Source organism: Ahaetulla prasina, chromosome 1 (assembly GCF_028640845.1).
Source record: "Ahaetulla prasina isolate Xishuangbanna chromosome 1, ASM2864084v1, whole genome shotgun sequence".
NCBI classification, from domain to species: domain Eukaryota; kingdom Metazoa; phylum Chordata; class Lepidosauria; order Squamata; family Colubridae; genus Ahaetulla; species Ahaetulla prasina.
In genome coordinates this window covers 141222890-141249691 of record NC_080539.1, presented here as the reverse complement: position 1 = coordinate 141249691, position 26802 = coordinate 141222890, and the positions used below count along the sequence as shown (strand labels likewise).

The window sequence follows — 26802 nt, the reverse complement described above, 5'->3', positions numbered from 1 at the left end:
TGATCTCCATCTCTATATATTATACATGTATAACTTGATTCATATTTCAATTTTATGATTTTGAATTGTCCAGTTCGTAATTGACAATAGCAACTTTTAAACTATTCCCTTTTTCCTGATAATGTACAGACATGTAGGCAAAAGTATACTGCTAATTGCTAAAGCATTTTTAAATATTATTTCATTTTTTTAAAAAAAATCCTGGGATATGGACTGCATGAACAATACTTTATGTTATTTTACATTTAAATATACCAATGGAGACAAAAACTGATAAGAAAGCAATGGATGTGCCTTATTTTGGCACAAATATGAGACAGATATCTTTTTTAAAATTTTGGTTTCTTTCTACTTTTGGCTAAGGAAAGTTTCATGGAATAAATCCAAGTAATTCTAGGTATTACACATATCCTGCTTTTATGTCCTTGATGCAAAATTCTAAAATCAATGAAACCGTGGTTTTGTGGTTTACATCATAATGCAAAGTTTCAAGGAAACAGAAGATTACAGCAATATCAACAGACCACAGGCAAACAATTAGATAAACAGATTTGCTAGGATTGTGGATGCTACTTTATTATTATTCCTGTACTGGGAATGAGACATTGATCTTCTTAAACTAAATTAATTATGCTAGTAAAAATGTTTGCATATTGTAAAATTCTCTTGAGTTTTCTTTTATGGGCTGATTTGAAATGATCTGAGCTGACAACTTTAGATCCTGCCGGATATGTTATAGACTCACTTAATCCTGCAAAATACTTCAGGTTATCTAGAATAACTGATTCAAAACACACTACTACTTCTCCCATATAATCATAGCTTCTTTTCATTCCCAAGAACCCTGCAGAGGAGCCACACTTTCACTGCTCTTCGGAAAAGTACAGGTAGACCTTGACTTACAATGGTGCATTTAGTGAACATTCAAAGTTACAACGGCATTCAAAAAGTGACTTATGACCATATTTCAGTTACAACCTTTGAAACATCCCCATGATCATGTGATCAAAAGTCAGATGCTTGGCAACTGGTTCATACGTACTTATGACTGTTGCTGTATCCCAAGGCCACGTGATCAAATTTTGTGACCTTCTGACAAGCAAAGTCAATGGGGAAGTGAGATTCGCTTAACAACTGTGTTACTAATTTAACAACTGCAATAATTCATTCAACAACTGTGGCAAGGAAGGTCATAAAATGGGGCAAAACTCATTTAACAACTCAGAAATGTTGAGCCCAATTGTGGTCGTAAGTTGAGGACTAATTGTAACAGGGAATGAGCTGTCCTTATCTTTAGGGGCAAACTATTTGGGAAGAATAGGCCACCACTGAGATGGCTCACCCTTGAGGCCCCTGAAATCAAAACTCTGTTGGAAATGAATTCATACCATGCTTTCCCTCCAATAGGAGCAAGTTCCAGCTGGAGAGGCAGTCTCAGAGTTATCCAGGTACTACACAGAGTTTTAAAGGTATCAACCAGAACCTTTAATTGCATTCAGAAGTCCAATGGCAACCAGTACAGTTCCCATTGTAGATGTTATCATATGTGCAAATGCACTTGTAATTAGGACACTGCATTTTGAATCAGCTGTGGCTTCCAGAGCTACAGCTGGTTCAAAACACTATACAGGTAGTCCTCAAATTACTACCACAATTGAGCCCAAAATTTCTGTTGTTAAGTGAGACGTTTGCTAAGCATGTTTTGCCCCATTTTACGACTCTGCTTGAACAGTTGTTGAGTGAATCATTGCAGTTGATAAATTAGTAACCTGGGTGTAAAGCAAATCTGGCTTCCCGATTGACTTTGCTTGTCAAAAGCTTGCAAAAAGTGATCCCATGACCTTGGGACACAGCAACAGTCGTAAGTATGAAACCAGTTGCCAAGCATCTGAATTTTGATCACATGACCATGGGGATGCTTCAAAGGTCGTAACTGTGAAAAACACTCACAAGTTACTTGTTTGGTGCTGTTGTAATTTTGAACGGTCATTAAATGAACTGTTGCAAGTTCAAGGCTACCTGTATAAAGCAGATGCTATGTAGAGCAGATTGTAACAATCCAATTGTACAATTCCTCCCTCCCCTTTTCATGTTCATAACTCTGGTCCATAGAAGAACTGTTACAGAGGGGCAATAGATTGTCATGGAATCACATCAGAAATGGGTTTCAGTAGGTTCTGACCAGTTCTTGAGAAGCGGTAGCAGAAATTTTGAGTAGTTTGGAGAACCAGTAAATATCACCTCTGACTGGCCCCGCCCCCATCTATTCTCTGCCTCCTGAGTCCTAGCTTAGTGGGAGAAAATGGGGATTTTGCAGTAACCTTCCCCTGCCACGTCCACCAAGCCACACCCACCAAGAACCGGAAGTAAAAAATTTGAATCACACCACTGAATCACATGGGCCCCAGAAAGAAGCCCCTCACCTTTCTATCCCAGTATAATAACTGTGTTTTGAATCATTAAGCCTTTCACAATTTGATGCCCGCAGGAATGCTATGACTGTTACCACTTGAAACTGCTAACCAGAAAGCCCACTACACAAAATTGAGCTAGTTGGATTATTGTTATAGTACAAGACTTCACTTCTTATGGACGAGAAGCTGAAATTTCTAATCCTTAGTATGGCAGGACAACAACACAACAGATGCACAAGATGCATTCAGAGAGATTTCTAAAAGCATCAAGACGAAATTCTATTACTGCACTGACAGCTAAGATTATGCAAGTATAGACCGATGTTTGAAGTCAAACATACCTTGATGAACGTATCTTTTCTTTTATGTACACTGAGAGCATATGCACCAAGACAAATTCCTTGTGTGTCCAATCACACTTGGCCAATAAAAAAATTCTATTTTATTCTATTCTATATGCAAATCTAAGTACTGTTGGTTGGTTGCTTAGTCAACCAGGTGTTTACATTGGATTTAGTACTTTATCCATTTATCTTTTGTTATAATTATCAGTAACAATTATCATTCACATTATGTCCTTTTCCAGAAAGCTATAGAGAAAAATATTCATATTTTTTAAATGGTGTCGGGATGAAGAGAATTTTACTAAAGCCATTAAAACTTTATCAAAATTCTGAACAACAGTGGTTGAATTTAAAGCAATCCTCACAATATTAAAACAATTAAAAGCAAAAATATCAATTAACCTCCTGTGAATCCTATTGTCAAACTAAGCTGACTTCATATAGAAATGGATAGTATCAAGTTCAGATTGGGTAACTCATTGCCTCAAATACCCTTTAATATGATCTTTCCTGATCACATATGGGTCCCTTCCACAAAAATAGAGCTTTCTATAGAGAAGCCTTCCAATTTCTATTTCTTTTATAAGCTGGAAAGCAGCCAATGTCTGAATTTGATAGCAGCAAATATTCTAACTGGGTCAACAATGAATTGCTCTCCTCCTGTTCATTACCTCATGATGCCTTGCCAACAGATCAGACAGGCTCTACATTCCATTATTAGTGACTCACCTTATGCCGGACAAGCTGCATTTTAATTTTGTCTGGATCATTTGCAATTTCCAATTCTGCATCTAAAGTCTTTTCTGAATCATCCAACCATTCAGTGAGTTTGATCCAAGCTTCATGGAACTGCAGAAAAATAAGAGGTTTGCTTGTGTTTTTCCAGTGAAAGATTATTAATAAACATTTAGTCTCAAGATATTAAATGTGAAAAATAATCAAAATCAAGGACTTAAAAATGGGCTTGGACAATATATTGAAAATGCTTGTTTTTTTTCAAACAGTCTTTTTGATTTGCAAATTATTTTACAATACATATTTGTTTTTGCTTATTCTAATTCTTCCATTAAGGGTGATATAATGCAAGTGTCATGGATGGATAATTAATGCACTTAGTGATGGATTAATGTATACAAATAAACCTTGCTATATCTAATGTGAATTTGAAAAGTATTTTCAACTACTATTTCATTGAGTTGATTGCACAAATGATAATGTCAGGCCTCAGGTAAAGTCAACGGTACAACGAATCATAGAATCAGAGAGCTGGAAATGATCATTTAAACCAAGTAATTCTGGCAGTTATCTCTTCAGCTACCATATGAACAGATTTATAAAGACAGCCCACTGTTTATCTGAGTGCTTAGTTTGGGATTAGAGGAAAATGAAAGGAAAAAGGAGGAAGGGCCTTCTAGTTATTCAATATCTTTCAGAGAATCTGTGCATGTACCTTCTGGTCAGAACATGGGAGGTAATGGCAGAAACCTGCTAATTATATGGTAATATGTCTATCTGCAAAAACAACAACAACAAAACAACAAAAAACCTAAGCTTTCTTTATAATTGCTCCATCATTTGCCTGCAGTTACTTATATTTCTCAAAAACAGCTGTCACTATCAGTATCACTACAAGAAAACATTTTTACTTATTTCTTTAAAAATAACCCAACTGACTATTAATGAAACACTTGAATTTTTTATGATTGTTGCTATCATGACTCAGCTCCCCTTACATCAAGGGTGCTATTCAGCAGGTTGACAGGTTCTGAAGAACTGGTAGAAATTTTGAGTAGTTTGGAGAACCAGCAAATACCATCTCTGGCTGGCCCCAGAAAAGGGTGGGAATGGAGATTCTGCAGTATCTTTCCCCTGCCATGCCCACCAAGCCACACTATGCCCACCAAGCCATGCTCACCGAACCGGTAGTAAAAAAAATGAATTCCACCACTGGGAAAGACCACTTCCTACGGCACCATCCATTTGCATCACACTGCGTTACATGCATTCATTAGAACCATGCAGAATTAACATTACATGTAGGAAATGATCCTTGAATCATTCCACCCCCTTTCCCTTTCAGGATCTTGTGGAGTTAGAATTAAAAACCTCAGCATAACAATTTACATCTCATTTCAGATTACAAAGAAGTTGAGAAAGTAAGTTCACATACATAATCCTGGGGACAAAGTTGATTTGAGATGTAGCCTTTAAAATTGAGGTGGCACATTGCCATGTTACCTGTTTGGCACGCTTCCTTGCATCATCCAAGGCTCTTCCTCTTTCTACTAAACGTTGAACTACTTTTTCCCACCTGCTTTGGACACTAATGAGAAGATTCTTAATGAGGACCACATCCTGTTTCTGGCTGAAGTACTTCAAATGAGTTCCAGTTTTGTCCAGCTGGATAATCTGGTCACGATGAGCATTTACTTCATTGGCAAAGACCTTCCAAAAGAAAAAAGTAATAATGAAATTTGAAAAATATCTAGAAAGCTGCCTATCATATTGGCAGAGAAAATGTATGATGTTACTTAAACCAATCTTCAGAAGCTATATGTTGCTGAGCTAATTTATGTACAATGCAGCCCTATGCATTCAGGGTAGAAAGTTATGATTCTGCTCCTTTCTTTCATACCTTGTGTTCATCAATCTGAAATAGGACAGTGTCTAAAATAAGACTTGGCCGAGAAGCCATTGTCAAAGTTTGCTCAGCTTGAGTAAGCCAGTTGATAAAATCCTGTAGCGAATTGTGGAACTCCACTGCCAAACTGAGAGCTTCTTCCAGCTTGATCTGTAGGAACACAACATAATTAATCACACTGGAAGCTTTACAGAGCAGTAAATTATGTTATTGTTGAATATAATTTGGAGGAGGCCCATTGCTGTTGGCTTTCCCCCCCTAATAATTTTTCTAAGCTAATACTAACATGCATTTTGTTCTAAAACGGTATCTAGATAAAATATTAAAACACAATAGCAGAACAAGAAGGGAAAAAAATGGGGATTGAGCAAAAAATACAGCATCCAATGCAACATACTGACTTCTTAAAACAAAACCAGTATCACCATTACATGTTTAATGTTAAGAACAAGAAGCGTTTAGACAGAAATTCTGAAACATGCATGCTTTCTAGTTTTGATCTTACTTGCACAAATAGGGACCTTGTGCTCAGTACTCTATGAAGGATGTCATGAATGGCTCAGAAAATCATTGGGTGAAGTTAACATTATAATTTAACACATGACACAAATGACAGAAGAACTTATGAACCACAGTAGTTTATCTTTAAAAATGTTTCACTGATATCTTGTCCTCCAAATAAATTGTGGCTCGTAGTATTCATAAAACAAATGTGCCTATAATCACAATAGTTCCAAATTTTGGGAAATGTGATCCCAAAATATCTTAAAAGCACTTTGTGAAGGAAGGCTTACCTACAGTATGTCATAAGTGACAGCACATGCAAGGAAATGACAAAGGGACCTCCCAGACATGACTTGTAACTAAAAGGGGCATATTGAGCCAGTCCGTTAATTTCTGTTACACTAGTCCTCAACTTACAACCATTTGTTTAGTAGCCATTCAAAGTTACAATGGCAATGAAAAAAATGACTTATCACTATTTTTCACACTTATGACCAGGGGTGAAATTCAGCAGGTTCTGACAGGTTCTGGAGAACCAGTAGTGGAAATTTTGAGTAGTTTGGAGAACCGGCAAATACCATCTCTGGCTGGCCCCAGAGTGGGGTGGGAATGGAGATTTTGCAATATCCTTCCCCCAGGAGTGGGAAGGGAAGGGAGATTTTGGAGTATCCTTCCCTTGCCACGCTCACCAAGCCACACCCACCAAGCCACGCCCACAGAACCAGTAGTTTAAAAATTTGAATTTCACCATGTCATTTCACCTATGACTGTCACAGCATCCTCATGGTAACGTGATTAAAATGTGGATGATTGGCAATTGGCTCATATTTATGACAATTGTGGTGTCCCAGGGTCATGTGATCAACTTTTGCGACCTTATGACAAGCAAATCAACAGGGTAGCCAAATTCACTTAGCAACCATGTTACTAACTTAATAACTGCAGTGATTCACTTAACAATGATAGCAAGAAAGGTCGTAAAATGGGTCAAAAACTCACTTAACAACTGTTTCCCTTAACAACAGAAATTTTGGGATCAATTGTGGTCATAAGTCGAGGACTACATGTATATGACCAAAACAAAAACAAAAACCCAACAACCCCAAAAGCTCTTCTCCCCCCAAATATCTTTGTTTATTCATTCATTCACTTCTTTTATATTTGTATTTCTATGGCTTCCAGATGAAATGTATAGTCCAAATCAGATTAAATTGTTTAACTGAGAAAATCATGTTTACTTCTATGAAAGTGTATGTTTATCAGTAAGTTGCTCCTGACTCCCTAGACACAACATGGTCTCTTCACTTAATACCCTGAAGAACTGTTATATTCACAGTGTCAACAATGCTTTAAAGCATACTGTATATTTCCAAATGGCAAAATGATGGATTAGGGGACTGTTTATCCCTCAAGCCTGTAATCTATAGTTTCTAAAGAGACATTTTTGTTTTACAGACACTGGACTATTCCTTACAGTTCACTGATACAGTTTTCTTATAGGCATGGAAGTTTGGCATTATTTACTACATAGATTACATGGTTCCATTAACTCTTGCTAAAGAACATCACAATCCTCCTACACTGAAAATAATGTAACATTAAGCTTCCTAAATGCGCAGACAAATTTCTCATATTAATTCTATAACATACTTTTCTTTCGTTAAGTTTGGTCTTTACTGATTCCCATTTTTCTTTAAGATTATTTATATCCTGCTCAACTTTAGTTTCCATAGACTCCGGACATCTTGCAAGCATCTGTAGGCCCTTCTGCATCAGACATCTGTATGTTTCCTCCTTAGCTTCAAAGGCAGCACAAAGTTCCTAGACAGAAAGAAAAAACAAGCCACATCATTTACAATCAGTGTTGATTCTAAACTATTAACCTCTAAAGCAGTTGAAGGGACTCTGGGGCTCTAGTTTTGTGAGGGGTTGCATGAGTTAAGAAATACACATTGTGGATAATTTGAAATGTTTACCAGATGTCATTAGGAATGTGCCCACAACAGCATACAGAATTGTGTGCATTCTTTAGTCAAAATGAATCAACAATTAAAAGAAACGTTAGTCAAATGCATGAGTTCCCTAAGCCTTTACAGACATTCTTTTTGTTGTGTGCTTTGAATAAATACTTGAGCAAATATTTTAATGTTATCTATTAAGTAATCTTCAAGGTTATTTTGCACAACTGGCCTTGCAGAATTCTGAGATCATAGGAGATCAAAGACAATTTCATCTGCGGAGTCTTCAATCCATAAGAAAAAAAATAGGCATATTCCAAATTCAGAAAAACTTTATTATTTAATGATTTTTTTTCCTAGAATAAAAATGCCTTTTACTTCAGCAAATCATTTCTACAACTTCAGAGCTGAAGAAGCTTCTTGGATGAGAAGCGAAATGTCTCCAAAGAAAACCCAGAAAGTCGAGTTGCCTCTTGAAAGAGCACCTTTGGGACATTTCTGCAACTGAAAAATAACCCAGGAAAATCTGATCTATTACTCAGATGCAAAGAAAGCCATTTTTTTTTAAAAAAAACCTACCCCAAGAGAGGCATTCTCAATCACATCTTTGCATTTCAGACCTAGACTGGAATTTTGGCAAGGCTTACCAAACCACTAACTATAAGTTATGAATATGCAAGTAAAATTGGACCTGGGTATGTTATATTCCAAGTCCTGGAGATAGGCATATTTTAATGAGCCTTCAACTCACTGAAAATAAAGTAATACAACTGTGCTGTCTGGACAAAGAAAAAAAAAGATTCTGTCTTTAAACACTGGCAACTGGAGTTGGATGAAATCAAGAAATAATAAATGGACAATAAAGTTGAGGGATTAAGACACATAATAGTAAGTTCTCCATTTGGAGAACTTGGAGGAAATTAACAGTTTGCTATTAGGGCAAGTGGAAAAATATAAATTATATATACAACTTTATGGCAGCTAACCAGAGTTCCCATATTTTCTTAAAATTGTTTTTGTCTCTAAACTAATGTGAGGATTGTTCACCTATGGTAATTTACAAAATTAATGCCTTTAGAGTTATTTTCCTGTGCAGAATTTGCAAATTTTTCATTCCAAACAGCCACAAAGCATTAGTTTCCAAATTTGGGCCATCTGCACTACTAAGATCCTTACCATATGGGTATTAAGCTGCTCTCTTGCAGTCTCTGGTAAGCCACCAACAGGCTTTGACGCCAAAAGATGAAGCTCAGTTTCTGTCAGCCATTGTTGTAAGTCTTCAACATCACCATGGAAACCCTGGGCCTAAACAAAATGTCATCATAACATTCAGGGTATATTTCATTATACAGGCTTGCTGTATCCGCTAAGACATTGCAAAAATGGAACACAGTAAATCACAGGATTTTTAAAAGCCTACAAACCTAAAAGGAAAATGCTGTTAAATTAATAATTCTCTAAACGAAACAAAACTGTTAAATTTAATTTTAAAACAAAACAAAAGAACATACAGTGAAATGTTGTTCAGTGAGAAGAAAAAAAGGAAAAAACTAAGTAACCTTATACAAATTATATAAAATATACTGCTGATCATGGATTTACAGTTCAAATCCCAATTTATGACTGGGAATTTCCACTTGGAAGTTAAAAATACACACAGAACAATCTGTTCAATTTAGATTTCTAATTAGGTATTTCAAGCTATTAGTAATTTATACAAAAACTATGTTCCAATGTTTTTCTATTGCAGAGATAGCAAAGTGTAAGGAGAATTTTAAAGTGCCTACCTTTGGTTTCAAGAGGCCCAAATTTAACTCAATACACCTGGATGGTCTTTTACATTTCTCATACATACCTGGATCAAAGCACTGTCCAGCTGCTGCTTCCTTTTTTCTGTTTTTTCCAAGACAGTTTGCCATCGTTGATTCAGAAGCTCAAGTTTGTTTTGTAGATTACTAGCTTCTTCCACAGCACTTGATTGAATCAAATCATTTCCCGCTTTTTTAACTGTTTCCACAGTAGACTGGTGAGCCAAGACATCATTTTGCAACACCTGAAGGAACAAAAACATGTAATTCCTTTCTGTTTTTTAAATCACTCATTTCATTCAGTTCCCTCTGTAATATTATTTCAATAAAACCTAATTAGTAATATTTAGAAGTAGTACAAATTAGAAGGTTTGCATAATTGAGCAAATTCCTTTGAGATATGAAAGATATCCACTTTGAATAACAATTCTTAGTTATTTGGGATATTCTAGAGCAGTTAGAGAATTTTGGAAGTTGAGGGCCACACATCTTAAAAGTTGCCAAAGTTGAGAAACACTACTGTAGAGAGTCAATAGCAATAGCACTTAGACTTATATACCACTTCATAATGCTTTACAGCCTTCTGTTGTAAATTATATTATATTAAATTATATTGTAAATAATTATTGTAAATTATTCTGTTGTAAATTATTCTGTTGTAAATTATTCTGTTGTAAATATTCTGTTGTAAATGTTGTACTTTGATGAACGTATCTTTTCTTTTATGTACACTGAGAGCATATGCACCAAGACAAATTCCTTGTGTGTCCAATCACACTTGGCCAATAAAAAATTCTATTCTATTCTATTCTATTCTCTAAGCAGTTTTACAGAGTCAACCTCCAACAATCTAGGTCCTCATTTTACTGACCTTGGAAGGATGGGTGCCTGAGTCAATCTTGAGCAGGTCAGGATTAAACTCCTGCTTATGGGCAGAGTTAGTTTGCAATACTGCATTCTAATCACTAAACCACCATGGTTCTGTCAAATCAGCATACTTTTAATTGGTCCATTTCATGTACCTCAAGGAGATAGCATATTGTTTATACGGTGGTTGTTGATACAGGGATAAGATGTGAGGGTTCTTCTCTTAAATTCAAGCTAAAATCCTCAAATCCCAAATATTATTTATTATTATTTGTTTTATTTATATATAACTTTTAACCCTATGAATTTAGGGAGAGAGAAGGAGGGAGGGAGAAAGAGGGAGGGAGAGGGGGAGGGAGGGAGGGAGAGAGAGAGAGAGAGACAGACAGACAGATACTTGCTTGAAAACACAATACTACGTTTATGGTTGACTAGAGCCCCCTTGTAGACTTTTTGTATGAAATCGAAAAAATGCAATTATGATTTGTGATTTTAATGATTAAAAAAATAGAAAAAATGAGCTTGGAGTCACCTAACCTATAACCTGGGTAGGAGAAAATACCTTTCCTGCACACAAGCAGAAAAATCTTTTGCAATGTGACTATGTTTGGTATGTTTATTGTTTTAAATACTTTTGCTGCATGCCATCTAGAGTCATTTTTGTGAGATGGGTGGTCATATGAATTTGATAGATAAATAAAATAAAGCAAGCAAAACAAAGGAGACATGACTCAGGAAAATAGGCACGCAGGAGTCAGTGCTATAAGAAAAGGGGCTTGGGAGTCAGTCTTCAGTTAGGAAACAAAATTTCAAGCCTTGGACCTGAATTCCTGAATATATGTTCCTTCTTGTTTCCTGACTGATGTGGACTGGCACACGATTAACTCGGCTTTCATTTTTTGGATTTGTCTGCACAGAAGCTTGGTTTCTGAAATATGCTTGCTTTTTCCCGAGTTCCACATTCATGCACTCCATTATGCACTCCATAAAGACCTTTTTTCAAAATCTGACCTTTTTCAACTGTTAATATGGAGCAGTTATTTCCATTCAGTAAGCATATCTAACAATGAAGCCCAGAAATACCAGTTACGTACATGATGTTTGGCCAGCTCAATTTCAACAGCTTTGGGGTCACCTCCCACTGGCCTCTGTTCATTCAGCAGGTCTTCAGTGTGTGTCAGCCATGTCAGCAACTCATCCAGAGCATGCTGGAACTGCCCCAAAGCTAATAAAGCACCTTCCAGTTTATGCTGTTCAAAAACAAGAATATAAAAAATTGAAATCAAATGCTAAATCTTCAATCATTTCAACATGTGTAGAAAACTCATATGAACACCTACAAGTGCCATCCAAAATTTATTTTATATAGAAAATATAATCTGAAAACCAGATTAGAGAAGAACATTTAAAGCTAGTAACCTATTTTATTGTGATTATTTAAGAATTCTTGAGTGGCTTACATTTGCCTCATTTACCTCATGAGAGTTTAATGTAAAAGTTAGTGACTTTACAACTTAATGATAGTTTGGGAGTTATATCTTAATAACATCAAAGTCCCAAAATATGCTCACTGTGAACCTCACATGTTGTTTATTAATTAATTAATTAATTAATTAATTTTATTTAGAAAATTTATATCGCTGCCTATTCACACATGGTAACTCAAGGCGGCTTACAAGAATAAGCGAATAATTGTTGCAGTATCTTGTTTTCTCATTTTTAAAAAGCATATTAGTTAAATATAATAAATAACATGATTTAGATTACAAAACATAACTTTTTAAACAATTTGATATTAAGGAGGGGAAAAGGAAGTAGGAAAAAGAACACTAGTAAGAAATCTATTACTAGTAATCTACTGGTGGGAAACATAGCAAGTTCAGGAACATGCTGGGGACATTAATGCTTGTTATGCCATTTTCTTTTCAACTTGTTATATATTGTTTAAAATTTCTCAAAAGAAATAGAATGATCAATTAAACACCATTATGTATTAGTTTCAACTAAGGATATGATTGCATTTGAAATTCAGACATCTTAATGCCTTTAGTTCAAATATTCCATTAGAGTTTCAGAAGGTATTCTGCTATATAGAGTAAACTTTCAGCCAAACCTAATTTACCTGGCGGCTAATGATTTTATCCTCTAGACATTCCCATAATAACTTGAGTTCAGACAAAGGATCTTGAACAGTATGCTTCTCACTTTCCTCTGTGACTTTTTTCAACAACAGTTCGGCCTGATGGTTCAATCGTTCCATTTCTATCTGTTGTTGGTAGGCTTCTTTTTTAAATTGCTGTAGAAATTCAAGGACACAAATATCAAAGGGGATAATATCACCTTGACCTTATTAGTTTATTGTGAAATTTAGTGTGAGCCTCTACCTGAGCAGGTTTCTGCTTATGGAAAACTATTTTTTAGCAAAAAACACAAAAGGAACCCAATGTCTCTAAAAAAGAAATAGTATAAATGTTGAAGATCTTTTCTTCTTCCTAGAGGAAGCCTGTTTTGAAGGAAAGACCTTTCTGGGAACAGGATGCAATCTATAGCAAGGGTCTCCAACCGTGGCAACTTTAAGCCTGGCGGATTTCAACTCCGCCAGTTCAAAGTCCCCCAGGCTTAAAAGTTGCCAAGCTTGGAGACCCCTGATCTATAGAACTTTCTAGCCTAGTATTCTTCATAAATTAGACAACTAAAGCACACCTTTTTTCCTGAAATATAAATGGACAGCATACTTCATCATTCGTATGTCTGAAATGTTTCACACTCAATTTAGTCTATAAAACAGGAAGTCTTTCAAAACTTCCTCAAAGCAAAGGTAATGTTGGTGGAGCTCTGCACTGGAAGTGACTGAACCCAATTACACTTGGTGCAGAGATCCAAGAAGAAAGAAATTAACTGAAGAGAGGGAAACCATAGTAATATATGACACATAAGTCTCATACCCACACACATCCTTGTCTGTGACTGAACAATTAGGATTCCTGGGTAACTTACAACGCAAAGCTTTGACAAGTCCAAAACTCTGCAACTCTTCACCTTCTTTCTGTCTGGAGTAGAATTGAAGTAGATGGCTACCTTGTGGACATATTCACATGTATTCTATTTTTTAAAAAAATATCTCTTCCTATTTCTTTAACAGAGGCATATGACAGGAGGAAGTAAAATAAATCAGAGAACTTTTTCTAGATGCATAGTTTGGAAGTGGGGGGGAAGAGAGAAAATAACACACAGCCTACTTTTTGCATTGCATTTCAACTTTTAGGGATTTATAAGCCATTATGTTCCCATTTTATTAAAATCCATTGCTTCAAAGCTCTAAAGTCCTTTTTAATAAACTTTATTAGAACAAACTAAGAACATATACATATCATCTAACACAATTTGATCTAAATGTACAGGGGCAAAGCAGTTTTTCCAAAGTCCCATGTGGGGAGGATCCCACTGGGTACTGCTTTCTGTTCCAACAAAGCTTATGATATAGTAGACTTCTCCCAACTTCCCCCCACTCCTTTGACAAGCATAAAAAAAAAATCTTGACTTGGTTTCTGTGGCTCCAACTGTCTCTCTAGTAAAGATATTGAGAGATGCATCTGGGTGAGTTATGCAGAGATTACAAAAGAATAAAGCAGAGACCTGCAGAAATGTTTCACATTCTGCTAAGCCAGGTGATGTATCGCTATAATTGTCTGACTCAAGCCCTAATGATTTCTTAATCCTTGCTTTGAATTCTAATAGAAATGTTGGAATTCTAAATTTTCAGTGTCAAACCACTGTAAAAGCTTACTTTGGCTGATGGTTTCCTGTTTATTTTTACAACTTGTCCACCTCAGCTTTGCACATGCAAAAACAGAGTTAGACTGGATCAGCTGGTCTAAAACAGTGCTGCAAAACAGGATATCCCACATTATCTCTGCTTCCTGCGTAAAATGCACAATTAAGTATCCAAGTATTATGAAGAGAATGAGTCATCTTTTCATTCTAAGCCATCTTTTGGAATTCACTGGGGTTTTCTGTTTCACACACCAGAAGGCTGGAAAGGGAATAAATTCTGAAAATTTAAGAATAATTCATGGTATCCAAAACTAGGGAGTTTGCCCATACCTTAAAGGGGAAACAGAGTGCTTAAGAAAACAAAGCAATCCGAAGAAATAACCTTGTATTAAAATACCCCTCACAATTATCTTTTTAAAAAAAAGAATTTCATTTTATGTCATACTCACAAGACAGGAAGGAATTCAATTTATACATAGTACAAAGAAGTTGCAAAATACTATCCCCTCACAAATTTTTTTTTAAAAGTTACATTTCATACCTTCAGCTCTTCTGTTTGCTGTTTTACTGTTTCGAGGTCTGTTCCAACTGGTGACATTGAAGTTAATTTACTACCAGCAATATCCACCCAGTCAAACATAGCCTGTTAAAATAATATAATTAAAATAACAGAGCAAATAATGATGTAGCATATTAACAATGAGCTGTGTATATAGAGAATATTCTTTGTAACATGAGAAGAACTACAAGGATATATACATTTATACTCAAGTTTTCCGTATATTGTATATTTTGCTGCTTCTTTTAAAATTCTGATTTGCCTTTATACATAATGACATCATGACACATTTCCCCCACCCCAGTTGCTTTGAAGTTTAGAGAACATTCTCAAATAGTTATAGAATTTAGAGGGGGAGTTGGGAGACATGAAGAAGAAAGTCCTGTCTCGTCTAACACAGAACAGCTTCCTTTGATAGCTGCCAATTCATTTATTGGGATCTTGAATGTCTTCAATAACCTTTGAAGGAATTTCAGAACTGGACATCAGGTCATGAGCATTTATTTGTGTGTGTGTGTGTGTGTGTGTGTGTGTGTGTGTGTGAGAGAGAGAGAGAGAGAGAGAGAGAGAGAGAGAGAGAGAGAGAGAAGGAAGGAGAGAGGGAAAGAGAGAGAGAGAAAATAGGCAAGATGCAAGTCCTGTCTCTATTGTGTGCGAATGAGACCTGTATCATGATGGGGCATCAGCCATTTTGAATCTGTCAAAGGTGCCAATATATTGCTATGTAACTTCAATCAAGATGTCCTCAGTCATCTCTAAGAACTTGTCAATATGAAATCTTCCACCTAGAGATGCCACAGACCTAACATTTCTTCAACACCAAAATGTAGTGAGGCTTCCTTTAAGGTCAGGAAGCTGAGCCGTTAACTTTCAGCTCAGTTCTAGCTCCACAGGAAATACCAGGAAGGCAGTTTAGCAGCATTTCCTTTGGCGCTGCAATAACGGGTGGCTTCCCACTAGTGGGAGCTTCTTTCTGGTTGAAGTAAAGGTGCCATTAGACTTAGGCTACTTCCCTATAACCTTTGGCACTGCTTGGAGGGGTGGGCTTTGCGGCTTTTGCCCTTTGTGCCGGGGGAAAAAAAGGGGGATGGGGCAGGGACATAAGCCGATTTTTCCATCCTTTAATTTTTATTTCTCAAAGAGGGCACTGTCCTTATCTCTGGGGAGATGCTGATCCAGAGGATGGGGGCTGTGAAAGAGAAGGCACACTTCTTCAGCCTTATAAGATGACAATATTTAATAGAAGAAACTGACTTCAAATCAGTACTTAGTGGACTAATCCCTTAGTCTACTAAGCTTAATGGGACCTGTTCAGATAATGAGTACAAGATTGCCGTTTAAGTAAAATACTTCTAACTATTGGAAAATTTTGGTATCGATAATATCTGTCATAGATGGATAATGTCTATGAGCCAGAAGTGGTGAAGCAGAGATTTCATTTGGAATTGTAAATGGGGTTAAAACTTATAATGTGCTGAGCAGGGTAATATTTAGTAAGACCGATGAGGTAATACGATAGGATTTTATAAAATGTGAGATGATGTTCACTTGAGTGAAATCCAACCTTCTACCATTATAGACGTCACAAATAACTATGAATAGTTTGAACTTGTATCAAATGAAATTTGTTCAAATCCACACATAAATGAAATGCACTATAAAAAATTGCAGAAGAAAAACAATTTTGAACTACTGAATAGATTTTGTAATTTAATTTATTGATATATTAAAAGGGGCATTTAATGTGGAAACTGTGCGGCAAAGAGGCTGACAAAAGAGATTTAATATTTAATCTTTTTCCATAGTTTAACCACTTGCCCTTTTCAAAGACTTTGCTTGAAAAATCTACAGATAAATCAAGTATCCCAACCAAAGGTCAGGGTACCTGAACTCTGATTATAACTGAATAAATAGAGATAGTCCTCAACTTATGAACATTAGTTTAATGATAATTTGATGTTATGTCAGCATCAAAATTTGTGATTTACGTCCTGTCCTCCAAGTTATGACCACTGCACCACACCCAGTCACGTGATCAAATTTAGACACCTGGCAACTGGCTCGCATTTACAATGGTTGCAGTCTGATGGTCAGTTGATCACAAGTTACAATTTTCACAGCCAGCTTCTGACAAGCAAAATCAATTGGCAAAACCTAATTCACTTAGTGACTCTGGTGATTTGCTTAATGACCATGGTAAAATGGTCGTAAAATTGGGACCAGTCATGTGATGATGCTTAATGATCACATCGCTTAGCAACAGAAATTCCAGACCCAGTTATGGTTGTAGGTTGAACACTACCTGTATATACTTTCAGTAGAGTATCTCTTGATCTACTACAGATAATCCTTGACTTATAGCTATTCATTCAGTGACTGTTCAAAATTGATGTTGCTAGAAAACAAAAGGGTTACAACCTGTGCCTGAAATTATATTCATTGCAGTACCCCAGCATGATCAAAATTTCGGCACTTTGTAGCCCACACATACTTAAACTACTGAGGCGTTTCCACTCCCCCACCACCTGCCTGTCTCCCCCTCCCCTATTTCTGCTCTTTTGGCTGCCCTACACATTGCCTTGTGGGGCCACAAGCAGCCGCAGAACCATATAGCTCCATGGTGGCCTGCCACAACCCAGGAAGCCTCAGTAAGTTGCAGCAAACATTCATTTGCCCAGCTGCCTTCTCTCCCCAGCCCCATGTGGCTCCAGCCAGCTCCAGCAAGCAAGCCAGAGAGCATTCCTTCACTTCCTACTAAACACCAGCAAGCATTCCTTCGTCCAGCTGCCTTCTTCCCCAGTTCCCCTTTTCATCTTTTGCGCTTAGTGCCTCACTACCTTTGTTGTCTCTTTTGGGACCCAGCTTCTCTGGGAAATGTTTCCTGCACACTGCTCAAATTGTATCGTCTTTGGAAATGGAATGGGACACTTTGTCGTGGGCAACTCACTGCGGCCATCTTACCACAGCACAACTCACCACAGATAATTCCATGTGGGATAACTCAATGCAATAAATGTTATCTGCCATCGTTTCTTCAACGTTATTTCTGTCTTTTTGTCAAGCTGTCCTAGACCGCTTTGGAAAAGTTTTGGATTTGGGACAGGCAAAGACCTCTGAAGACAGTGTAGTTTGAGCTGTCTTGGAAATGGGGTGAGATGATTCCCAAAGACAGCACAACACTTCAAACCTTCTCCTCAACCCCCATCACTTACAAAAAAGACAGGTGCTTTAAAAAAATAGTCTATCACTTCTCTGATCAGAAGCACTTTTGCCAAAACATAAAACATGCACCACCCTATGTTTATAGATTTTGAGGAATAATTAGATGATTATTAAAACATTTCATGATCCCTAATTTCATCCCATAGTTTCATTTTTAAGAAACACTTTTCTAAATATCCTACCAAATAAAGATTATAAACAAACTTAATTAAAAATTGTACCTGCAGTCCATCTTGATACTGAACAGCAGCCTGCATAGCTTCTTCAAGTTTGTCAACACGTTCCTTCCATGTTTTATTTAAACCATCCCAAATGGAATTTAGCTACATTTTAAACAGTGAATAAAATTAAAAGAACAAGAGTTTTAGCAAACAATAGTCTAAGTCTCCCTAAAATTGCAAGGAGAGAGAAAGTAATCATTGGTTAAAAAAAGTTAATGTAATTTCCAATTAAGATTAGAATTCCTTTCATTCAAACTTTAGAACCATAGTGGCTTTATTTTGTTTAACAGAAGAACATACACCATGTATGTTGAAGATATACGGTTCAATTATTATTAGAAGTAAAAACAAAATCTGAGATCACAAACAATAGGTATTGACAGTTTGTATAACTAAATCAGTGTCTGACTCAATATAAGCCATGCTCTCCCAAAATTAGAGGTTTCTAGTCCCTTCAGAGAACCATCAAGCATCAAATTTTACATGATCAGTACCTCATCTATACTTTTGTTGACTAATGGTTTGTCAGGTTCACCACATGCAGCTATGAGTTCAGAGCCAAGATTCACAACAGCATCAAGTTCTTCTTGTAACCCATCTATCTCTTCTTTGATGGACTAGATGAAAAAACAACAACCATGATTTTGCAAACTTTCATACTAATATTTAGAAAAAGCAAATTAGCTTTAGTAACAAATATAATTTACTTGCTATGGGTATTTAAAGAGCACAACGTATTATCTGTGTTTAATAATTATAATAATTAAACTTATATGTTGCCTGATGCTAAAGAACTCTGATCTCTTTTCCCAACTCGATAGGAAATTAATGCAGAAGCACTTTAGTATTTCTTGTATTTCAGGGAATTAATATTATAAATGCATCCCCCATAATTCTTAGAAAATAAGGTGAGTACTAGCATCCTTTTCAAAATATTTTTCTCATAGTTCACATTCCTTAAGCTTTAACAAATCATGATAGTATAATCTATAGGAGAAGTCATGGTGGCACATCTTTGTCCACATGAACACAAGCCATTGTGAAAGAATGTCTATTTTGAGGACTGAAAAAATACAACACAACATCTTCTCCTTTGAAGTTCAAGTTGAATCCAGTGACTTCATGAAAGTCTCCCTATGCAGAATAAGATAGACACTGCCTTCCCTGAGATTTCGTTTTTCTTCCAAACTAGGTTACAGTCCTAGGATTCTATAGAGGGCTCCCAACAAAGTATTATCTAGGTCCAGGCCTACTTAGCTTTTTGACTAAGGGAGAGGAGGGAGGAGGGGGGGTGAGAAGAGTGGGGGTGGAGAGGATGTGAGCTTGGTACCATGGTATTAGGATACCAAGTGTTAATCTACATCTTAACATTCATGGATGGTAAAGTCCTCCGAAATGTGCATACTGATAGAAACCTACTTAGAAGTATCCAATAATGATTTTGATTTGAAGGAGGAATATGGTACTTAATGTACCTTTTCTAGGAAGTGGGCATAGAATTTCATCTTTTAGATAGTGTAAGTATTTTATTTACCTCTGCTGCTTCCTGCTGTTGCTTCACCACTGAAGGATCAATCCCTGCTCCTTCTAGTTCTCTGATAAAATCTTGAGTATCTTTGATGGTGGCTATGAGAGCCATATGATCACACCAGAACTTCTCCGCTAATTCCATGACATCAAGGAGCTTCGCTTCCCTTTCCTCAGCCAAAGCATGGATATCCTCCCAGATAAAGACCATCTGATCGAGCTTATCTTGAACAACTAGGCAGCAAAAATAACATGACAGTTACACAGTCACGTTAGGCAGAGCGATCTACATGTCCTTGAGAGGAGCTTGTAAATTATCTGTTATGCATTTATCTTGCAATATAAATATTATGGGATTGAAAACGTGCTACTAAAGGATGAGATAAATAATAGAATATAAAGCAATAAATATATATACAACTATATATAAAACATGAAACATATATGCTTTCCCTCAGAAATAGCCAATACAAGATAATTCTTCTGCTGCAGATATTTACATTTTTCTTTTTAATGCTTCCAAGAAAAATAGGGGAGGAGTTTCCAATTTGGTAACCTCCATTACCTTTAGCAGATATGTCTTTATCAGCTCCTTCTGAACGTGAAATCATTTCTTCTCCGCGCAGCTTGAGCGTTTCATACACTGGCTGTAGTTTTTCCAAATCTACAGAGACGTTCTTATTTTCACTGATCTGTTCTTTAATCTTTTCAACTTCAGCTGAGATTGAAGGTGGCTGCCGCAAACGTTCAGCGATCCGGTCCAGGTTCTCAATAGTTGAATCTATCTTATCATGGAACTGCAATAGAGAAGGGATAAGTAGGGGCAACTGGGTGAGACACAAAAAAGCCCCCCCCCCGAAAAGAGCCAAATCAAATCAGGAAGCGGGGGAAAGGGTGAGGCTATCCATCTTGAGATAACTAAATTAATTAGTACCACTTATGGAAGCAGTGTAGAAGGCTTAATATATAGAAGGCTTAACTGCCCAACAAAAATTTACCTAATCATTATTCTATATACAATACTTCCTTGTCCTACATATATGGATACAATAATATTAATATATACAATTGTAAGACAATTCAGATAGTTGAAATGAGTGTTTCTAAATCAAATGTCTGAATCAAGTTAAACTTGTTAAGAGATTTGTAATCATGATTTGTTCTCTTTATTTCTGTATTATTATGATTGCTGTTTTTTACTGGTATCACAACTACCAGTAACTAGTTTTGTAAGTATTGTTTTAAAGTTGAAGAAGAATAAAAAATTTCTCCTTTCAGCAAGTTTAACCACAACGTCAAGTACAGTAACTTTTAACGGTCCCTTCCATGAACTGATGTCTGTCAAAATCCCTGGGGCTACATCCTGGTTTTCTTGGACAGCAAAGGTGACCAACATACAAGTGCTGGAGCACACAACACCAGACATGTCCCTGGAAGGAAACATGGCTAACTGCATCTCACTTGTTTTGGCCATGTTACACGGAGGAATTCACTGGTGAAAGCAATTATGCTGAGAAGAGTTAAGGGTAAAAGGAAACCGGGTCGTCAAAGAACACAGAGGTTGGACACCATCAAAGCTGATACCAGAAAGACCATAGAAAAACTCAAATAGTGCAAGATTGGAAGATGTGGAGAGACTCAGTCCATAGAACTGTTAAGAGTCGGACACAACTAAATGGATAACATCATCATCATCATAATGATGACTAGCCTTGTGGTGCAACCAAAACAATCTGGAACTGAACACACTCAAAACCGTAGAAATGGTGGTAGACTTTAGGAGAAACCCTTCCATACTTCCACCTCTCAAAATACTTGACAACACAGTATCAACAGTAGAAACCTTCAAATTTCTAGGTTCTATCATATCGCAAGATCTAAAATGGACAGCTAAAACATCATTAAAAAAGGACAACAAAGAATGTTCTTTCTTCGCCAACTCAGTAAGCTCAAACTGCCCAAGGAGCTGCTGATTCAGTTCTACAGAGAAATTATTGAATCTGTCATTTGCACCTCTATAACTGTCTGGTTCGGTTCTGCAACCCAACAAGAAAAACACAGACTTCAGAGGATAATTAGAACTGCAGAAAAAATAATTGCTACCAACCTGCCTTCCATTGAGGACCTGTATACTGCACGAATCAAGAAGAGGGCCGTGAAAATATTTGCAGATCCCTCGCATCCTGGACATAAACTGTTTCAACTCCTACCCTCAAAACGACACTATAGAGCACTGCACACCAGAACAACTAGACACAAGAACAGTTTTTTCCCGAAGGCCATCACTCTGCTAAACAAATAAGTCCATCAACACTGTCAGACTATTTACCGAATCTGCACTACTATTAATCGTCTCTTAGTTCCCATCACCAATCTCTTTCCACTTATGACTGTATGACTATAACTTGTTGCTGGCAATCCTTATGATTTATATTGATATATTGACCATCAATTGTGTTGTAAATGTTGTATCTTGATGAACGTATCTTTTCTTTTATGTACACTGAGAGCATATGCACCAAGACAAATTCCTTGTGTGTCCAATCACACTTGGCCAATAAAATTCTATTCTATTCTATTCTATTCTATTCTATTCTATTCTGTTCTGTTCTGTTCTGTTCTGTTCTGTTCTGTTCTGTTCTGTTCTGTTCTATTCTAATCCTGCCCTTCTCTTTTCTATCTCTCAAAATGAGTTATACTGGATAAAACCAAGATATTTCATGTAGATATTCAATCACATGTCCAATTTCCCCCTTCTTTATGTAGAGAAAGAATTATATGGATCAGGTAGCTATGCTGACTAGCTATTATTTCTACAGCTTCCTCTTATTATGATGTGAATCTATCAAGATGAAAATAACCATAAAATATAAACTTTCAGACAAAATTATTCTCTTTTCTTTTGATCTTTGGAGAGTTTGTCCCTATTCAGTAAGCACTGCAAATCAATGAAATGCAAATGCTTTATAAATACGTCAATCTATTATAGATTTAATTAATCCAAAATCATATTTTTAAATTATTTCACTAGGAAAGATTTTTTAATGCATTAATATTCTTGGTTAACATGCTTTAGTGAAAGTATCTTCAATTAATATGATTTTATATCTAGTATTGTATTGTAAATCAGGGGTCCTCAACTCCCAGGTTGTAAGTGGTGAGCGAGTGAGTGAAGCTTTATTTGTGCATGTGCAGGATTAAGTTGCATATGTGAAACCATCGCCTCCTCCGGTCCACGGAGCCAAAAAGATTGGGGACCGCTGGTCTAAATGATTAAACAGAAGATTTAATTTAAATGTTACTGTGTTTCATCAAACATGGAACTTTTAAATAACCTCTCAGCTGTCTAATGCAATCTCTGTTTCTGGCCAGGATGAAGTCAGTCAGAGAGAAAGAAGGAGATTCCTTCTTGATATTTCTTAAGGGTAGATTCCAGTACTTAGTTAATTAAGCTAAATGCTATCAGATGTTTATAGTACCTCCATGTGGAGGGGCCTTACTGCTACCAGTCCAAAGCCACTGGGCAGCTATTACATTTTTCTCTTTTGCTGGGTTTTGTGTAAGAAAAAAAAACCAGAAGGTATTATACAAGAAACCCACAATTAGAAACGGAAGATGTCTCTTAGCCCCGCCAAAAATTCTGTAAAAGGGATGGGAGGACTGCACAATGAAAGCCTTGTCTAGAAATAGCCTCTAATGAATTTGCAGCCCATTTATAGTGAATGCAACAAATTATTGCTTTCTAATACCAAGAAAGAATGAATTCCTACAACAATATTTAAGAATGTCGCTTGGAGAATTCATTTTATTTTAACCTTGGGTAGATTTATCTTGAAGACATCTACTGTTGGCCAGCACTCTTAAATTAAAGTTTATTAACAATAAAGTTATTATGTGTGCATGGATAGGTCTGACACGCTGACCAATGTTCTGTGAAAACACACTGCCCTGCTCTTTATTTTGGGGGGATTTTTTTTTGTAAGTTGAGAAAATGTACATATTTAGTATTTATCACAAAAGTACCCTCAAAGTAAATTTTTTGAGACAATCAGATTATTTTCTTTTGCACCAAACAGATTTCTTAATGGTTCTGATCCTTGAGCAGGTAAGAAAAATAAATTTATGTAACCATGATGTGATTTTTTTTTTAACCTAGCATATGGTGACTTGTACTCCTAATAAGTTGAATATGTACTGCAAATACAGTGATATAAATTAGCAAACTGATCTGCTTTCCTTCTGGGGAAAAACAAAAAAACAGCAACAAAAAACCCCCAAAATACCTGAGTCGATTGAGAAATAGCTTCATCCAGTGCTTGGGCCCGCTTTTTGACATCTTCTTTAATTTGACTGTAAAGAGCATCAGCTGCTACATATTTCTCTTGGATTAAAAATCCCTCTTGTGGGCTCAGCTCCAAGAGTTGAGGTCCAGTTTTGTTCATCTTATCTATGTGAGGCTTATGCTCAGCAATCAACTCTCGCAGTTGCTGTAACAGAACAAAATACTTTCAGTATGTCAGCCTTACTATGCCATATCTATGCCAGAATTTGTCTATATCTCCTACAAATTCAAACAGCAAGAAAAATCTAAACATCTCTTCTAAAAACAAGGCCAAAGAGTAACTCATACTGGATGTATGCATTTAACCACAGCCTACAGCCAAACTGCTTTCACCTGTAACTGAATAAAGTGAGAGAAATTGCATCTTACTTACAGTAGACTTAAAGGGAATTATTGCACCATACTTTCTATAGGTGTAAAAAAAAAAGAATAAGCCTGTGCATTATGAATAAAAATTGAAAACATTCTGACTTGCCTGCTTGTTATAGCACTCTCAAACACTAGCAAGCTATTTTTAGTCACATTTAAACAATTTGGAAACTTTTACAATGCTGGTACTTAATAAATCATTTCTAGTGCTGGATAACTGGCTGAATGTTTTTATTAGTTGTCCTATGTTATTCTGTTTTCTGCCTACACTTTCTAGTCTGTTTTTAAAAAATATTCTGGTTGTTCAAAGCACTGCTTTTCATAATATACTTTTAAAATTAAGTCTAATGAAGTAAGCCATGAAATGATGTTTATTTAGGAGATTCCCAATTATTTAAATTAAGCACTAACTTAAATCTTGTCAGTTTCTAAATTATTCTAAGGATTAAAGTTGAATTTTATCCTTTAAGTTCTTTGTTTTCATCTTCATTATAAAACACAAAACATATATATATTGTTATATGGTTATAACTATGTTCATGGCCTGAAGTAAAACAGTTCATATCAGGACACTGCTGTTTATGAAATTCAGTCCTTATTAATCTCAAATTAATCATATAATCCAAATTTTATTTTTTAGAAGGTAACAAATTTAAAGTATAAAAGCAATACAGGTAGTCATCAACTTAAAACAGTTCATTCAGTCACTGTTCAAAGCACTTATCACCATTTTTCACACTTATAACCATTGCAGCATCCCCATGGTCACGTGATCAAAATTCAGACATTTGGAACCTGACCCATATTTATGACGGTTGCAATGTCCCAGGATTATGTGGCCCTTGTTTGCAACCTTCTGATAGGCAAAGTCAATGGAGAAGCCAGATGTGCTTAACAACTGTGTTAAGTGTATTAACAACTGCAATGATTCACTTAACAACTGTGACAAGAAAGGTTGTAAAATAGAGCAAAACTCACTTAACAACTGTCTTGTTTAGCAACTGAAATTTTGGCCTCAATTTTGGTCACAAGTTGAAGACTACTTATTGCAAATCAAAGAGAAAGCATCAATAAAGGTGTAAAAACTGCCCAGCCCTAATTATTTTAAAAATTGTGTGATTTCTTATAAGGAAAAGAATATGGCGTTGCTTTTTGGAATCAATGACATTTTCAAAGATGCTTGCAACCTGACCCAATGTTGTCCCAAACGATCATGACCTGAATGATTGAGAATCTCCACAGACACCTTACCCGATGTTCTTCTTGCTGCTGCCTCAGAGTTTCATATTCAAGAGCTGGCACTGGAAGCTGTGAGATGATTGTCTCGGTTTCAGTTAGCCATGGCCAAATCTCTTCATAGGTCTCCCAAAACTGGCTAACTAGAGATTGAGCCCGTTCTAGTTGCAAGTTTCTCTTGGAGTTCATTTGACAGAGCATATCATATTTATGCAAGAGAGTTTCCAATTTGTTCTGTAACAAAGTTATCAACAAACCACAGCATGTATCTATCAGCTTTGCAAGATCTTAATTCAGCAAATACTGTTATTAACTGATTTATCAAGTTCATAGACTGCTGTTCTAGCCATATAACACTCAAGATGGTTTGGTAATTGATAATTATAGAACATAAGAGCAGAGAAAATCCAATCCACAATTTAAAAATTGGTGAAACAGATGGGCTTTCATTATTTTTCTAAATATTGGGAGAGTGGGGGCCAAATACATCTAGTTAAGGAGTCTAAATCCAAATACATCTAGTCTAAGAAGGCCCTCTTGTCCATATGAAACAGATGGCAGTGGAATCTTCAAAAGGACATCTACACTATTGTAGATCTTTGTTTTCAATAATTATGATCAGAGCGAGAAATTAGAGAATTAAGGAATCACAGATTTATTCAACATTGGTTTAATTGCCTCCTTTGGTAGGATAGGAAGCCACCCAGAGTCACCTCATGGTAAGATGGATGGTAAACAAATTTAATGAAATAAATTAAAAAATGAATAAAAATTCCAATCCTATTTTTAACAAAAAACACACCAACAAAACTATGATGGTATTTCGCTTACATACTTATTCACAACAGATTTGAAAAATGGTATGCTCGATACATATATATCTATTATCACAATATGTGCATAGTCTTATTTTCATTAAAACAAACAAACAAACAAATAAAAAAAACCTAGGGATGGATAAGAAGGAAGCACAACTGGGGAGTATGAAGTAACGACAAGATTAAAGAAAGACTGTG

General features: G+C 36.2%; 1 protein-coding gene across 19 annotated transcripts in view; it reads right to left on the bottom strand.

The window, feature by feature from the left end:
* Nucleotides 1-26802, bottom strand: part of DST (dystonin) — a 381039-nt gene that overhangs the window by 35510 nt on the left and 318727 nt on the right. For all 19 annotated transcript variants that reach the window (XM_058176703.1, XM_058176715.1, XM_058176775.1 and 16 more), the window contains 15 exons: nucleotides 25802-26020; nucleotides 24123-24326; nucleotides 20405-20636; nucleotides 19847-20073; nucleotides 18807-18929; nucleotides 18313-18414; nucleotides 14852-14953; nucleotides 12659-12832; nucleotides 11631-11786; nucleotides 9717-9914; nucleotides 9038-9166; nucleotides 7554-7724; nucleotides 5394-5549; nucleotides 4997-5203; nucleotides 3488-3607 (listed from right to left, as the gene is read on the bottom strand). In XM_058176703.1, the coding sequence (XP_058032686.1) occupies nucleotides 3488-3607; nucleotides 4997-5203; nucleotides 5394-5549; nucleotides 7554-7724; nucleotides 9038-9166; nucleotides 9717-9914; nucleotides 11631-11786; nucleotides 12659-12832; nucleotides 14852-14953; nucleotides 18313-18414; nucleotides 18807-18929; nucleotides 19847-20073; nucleotides 20405-20636; nucleotides 24123-24326; nucleotides 25802-26020 (2520 nt within the window). The remainder of the gene's footprint in view (nucleotides 1-3487; nucleotides 3608-4996; nucleotides 5204-5393; nucleotides 5550-7553; nucleotides 7725-9037; nucleotides 9167-9716; nucleotides 9915-11630; nucleotides 11787-12658; nucleotides 12833-14851; nucleotides 14954-18312; nucleotides 18415-18806; nucleotides 18930-19846; nucleotides 20074-20404; nucleotides 20637-24122; nucleotides 24327-25801; nucleotides 26021-26802) is intronic.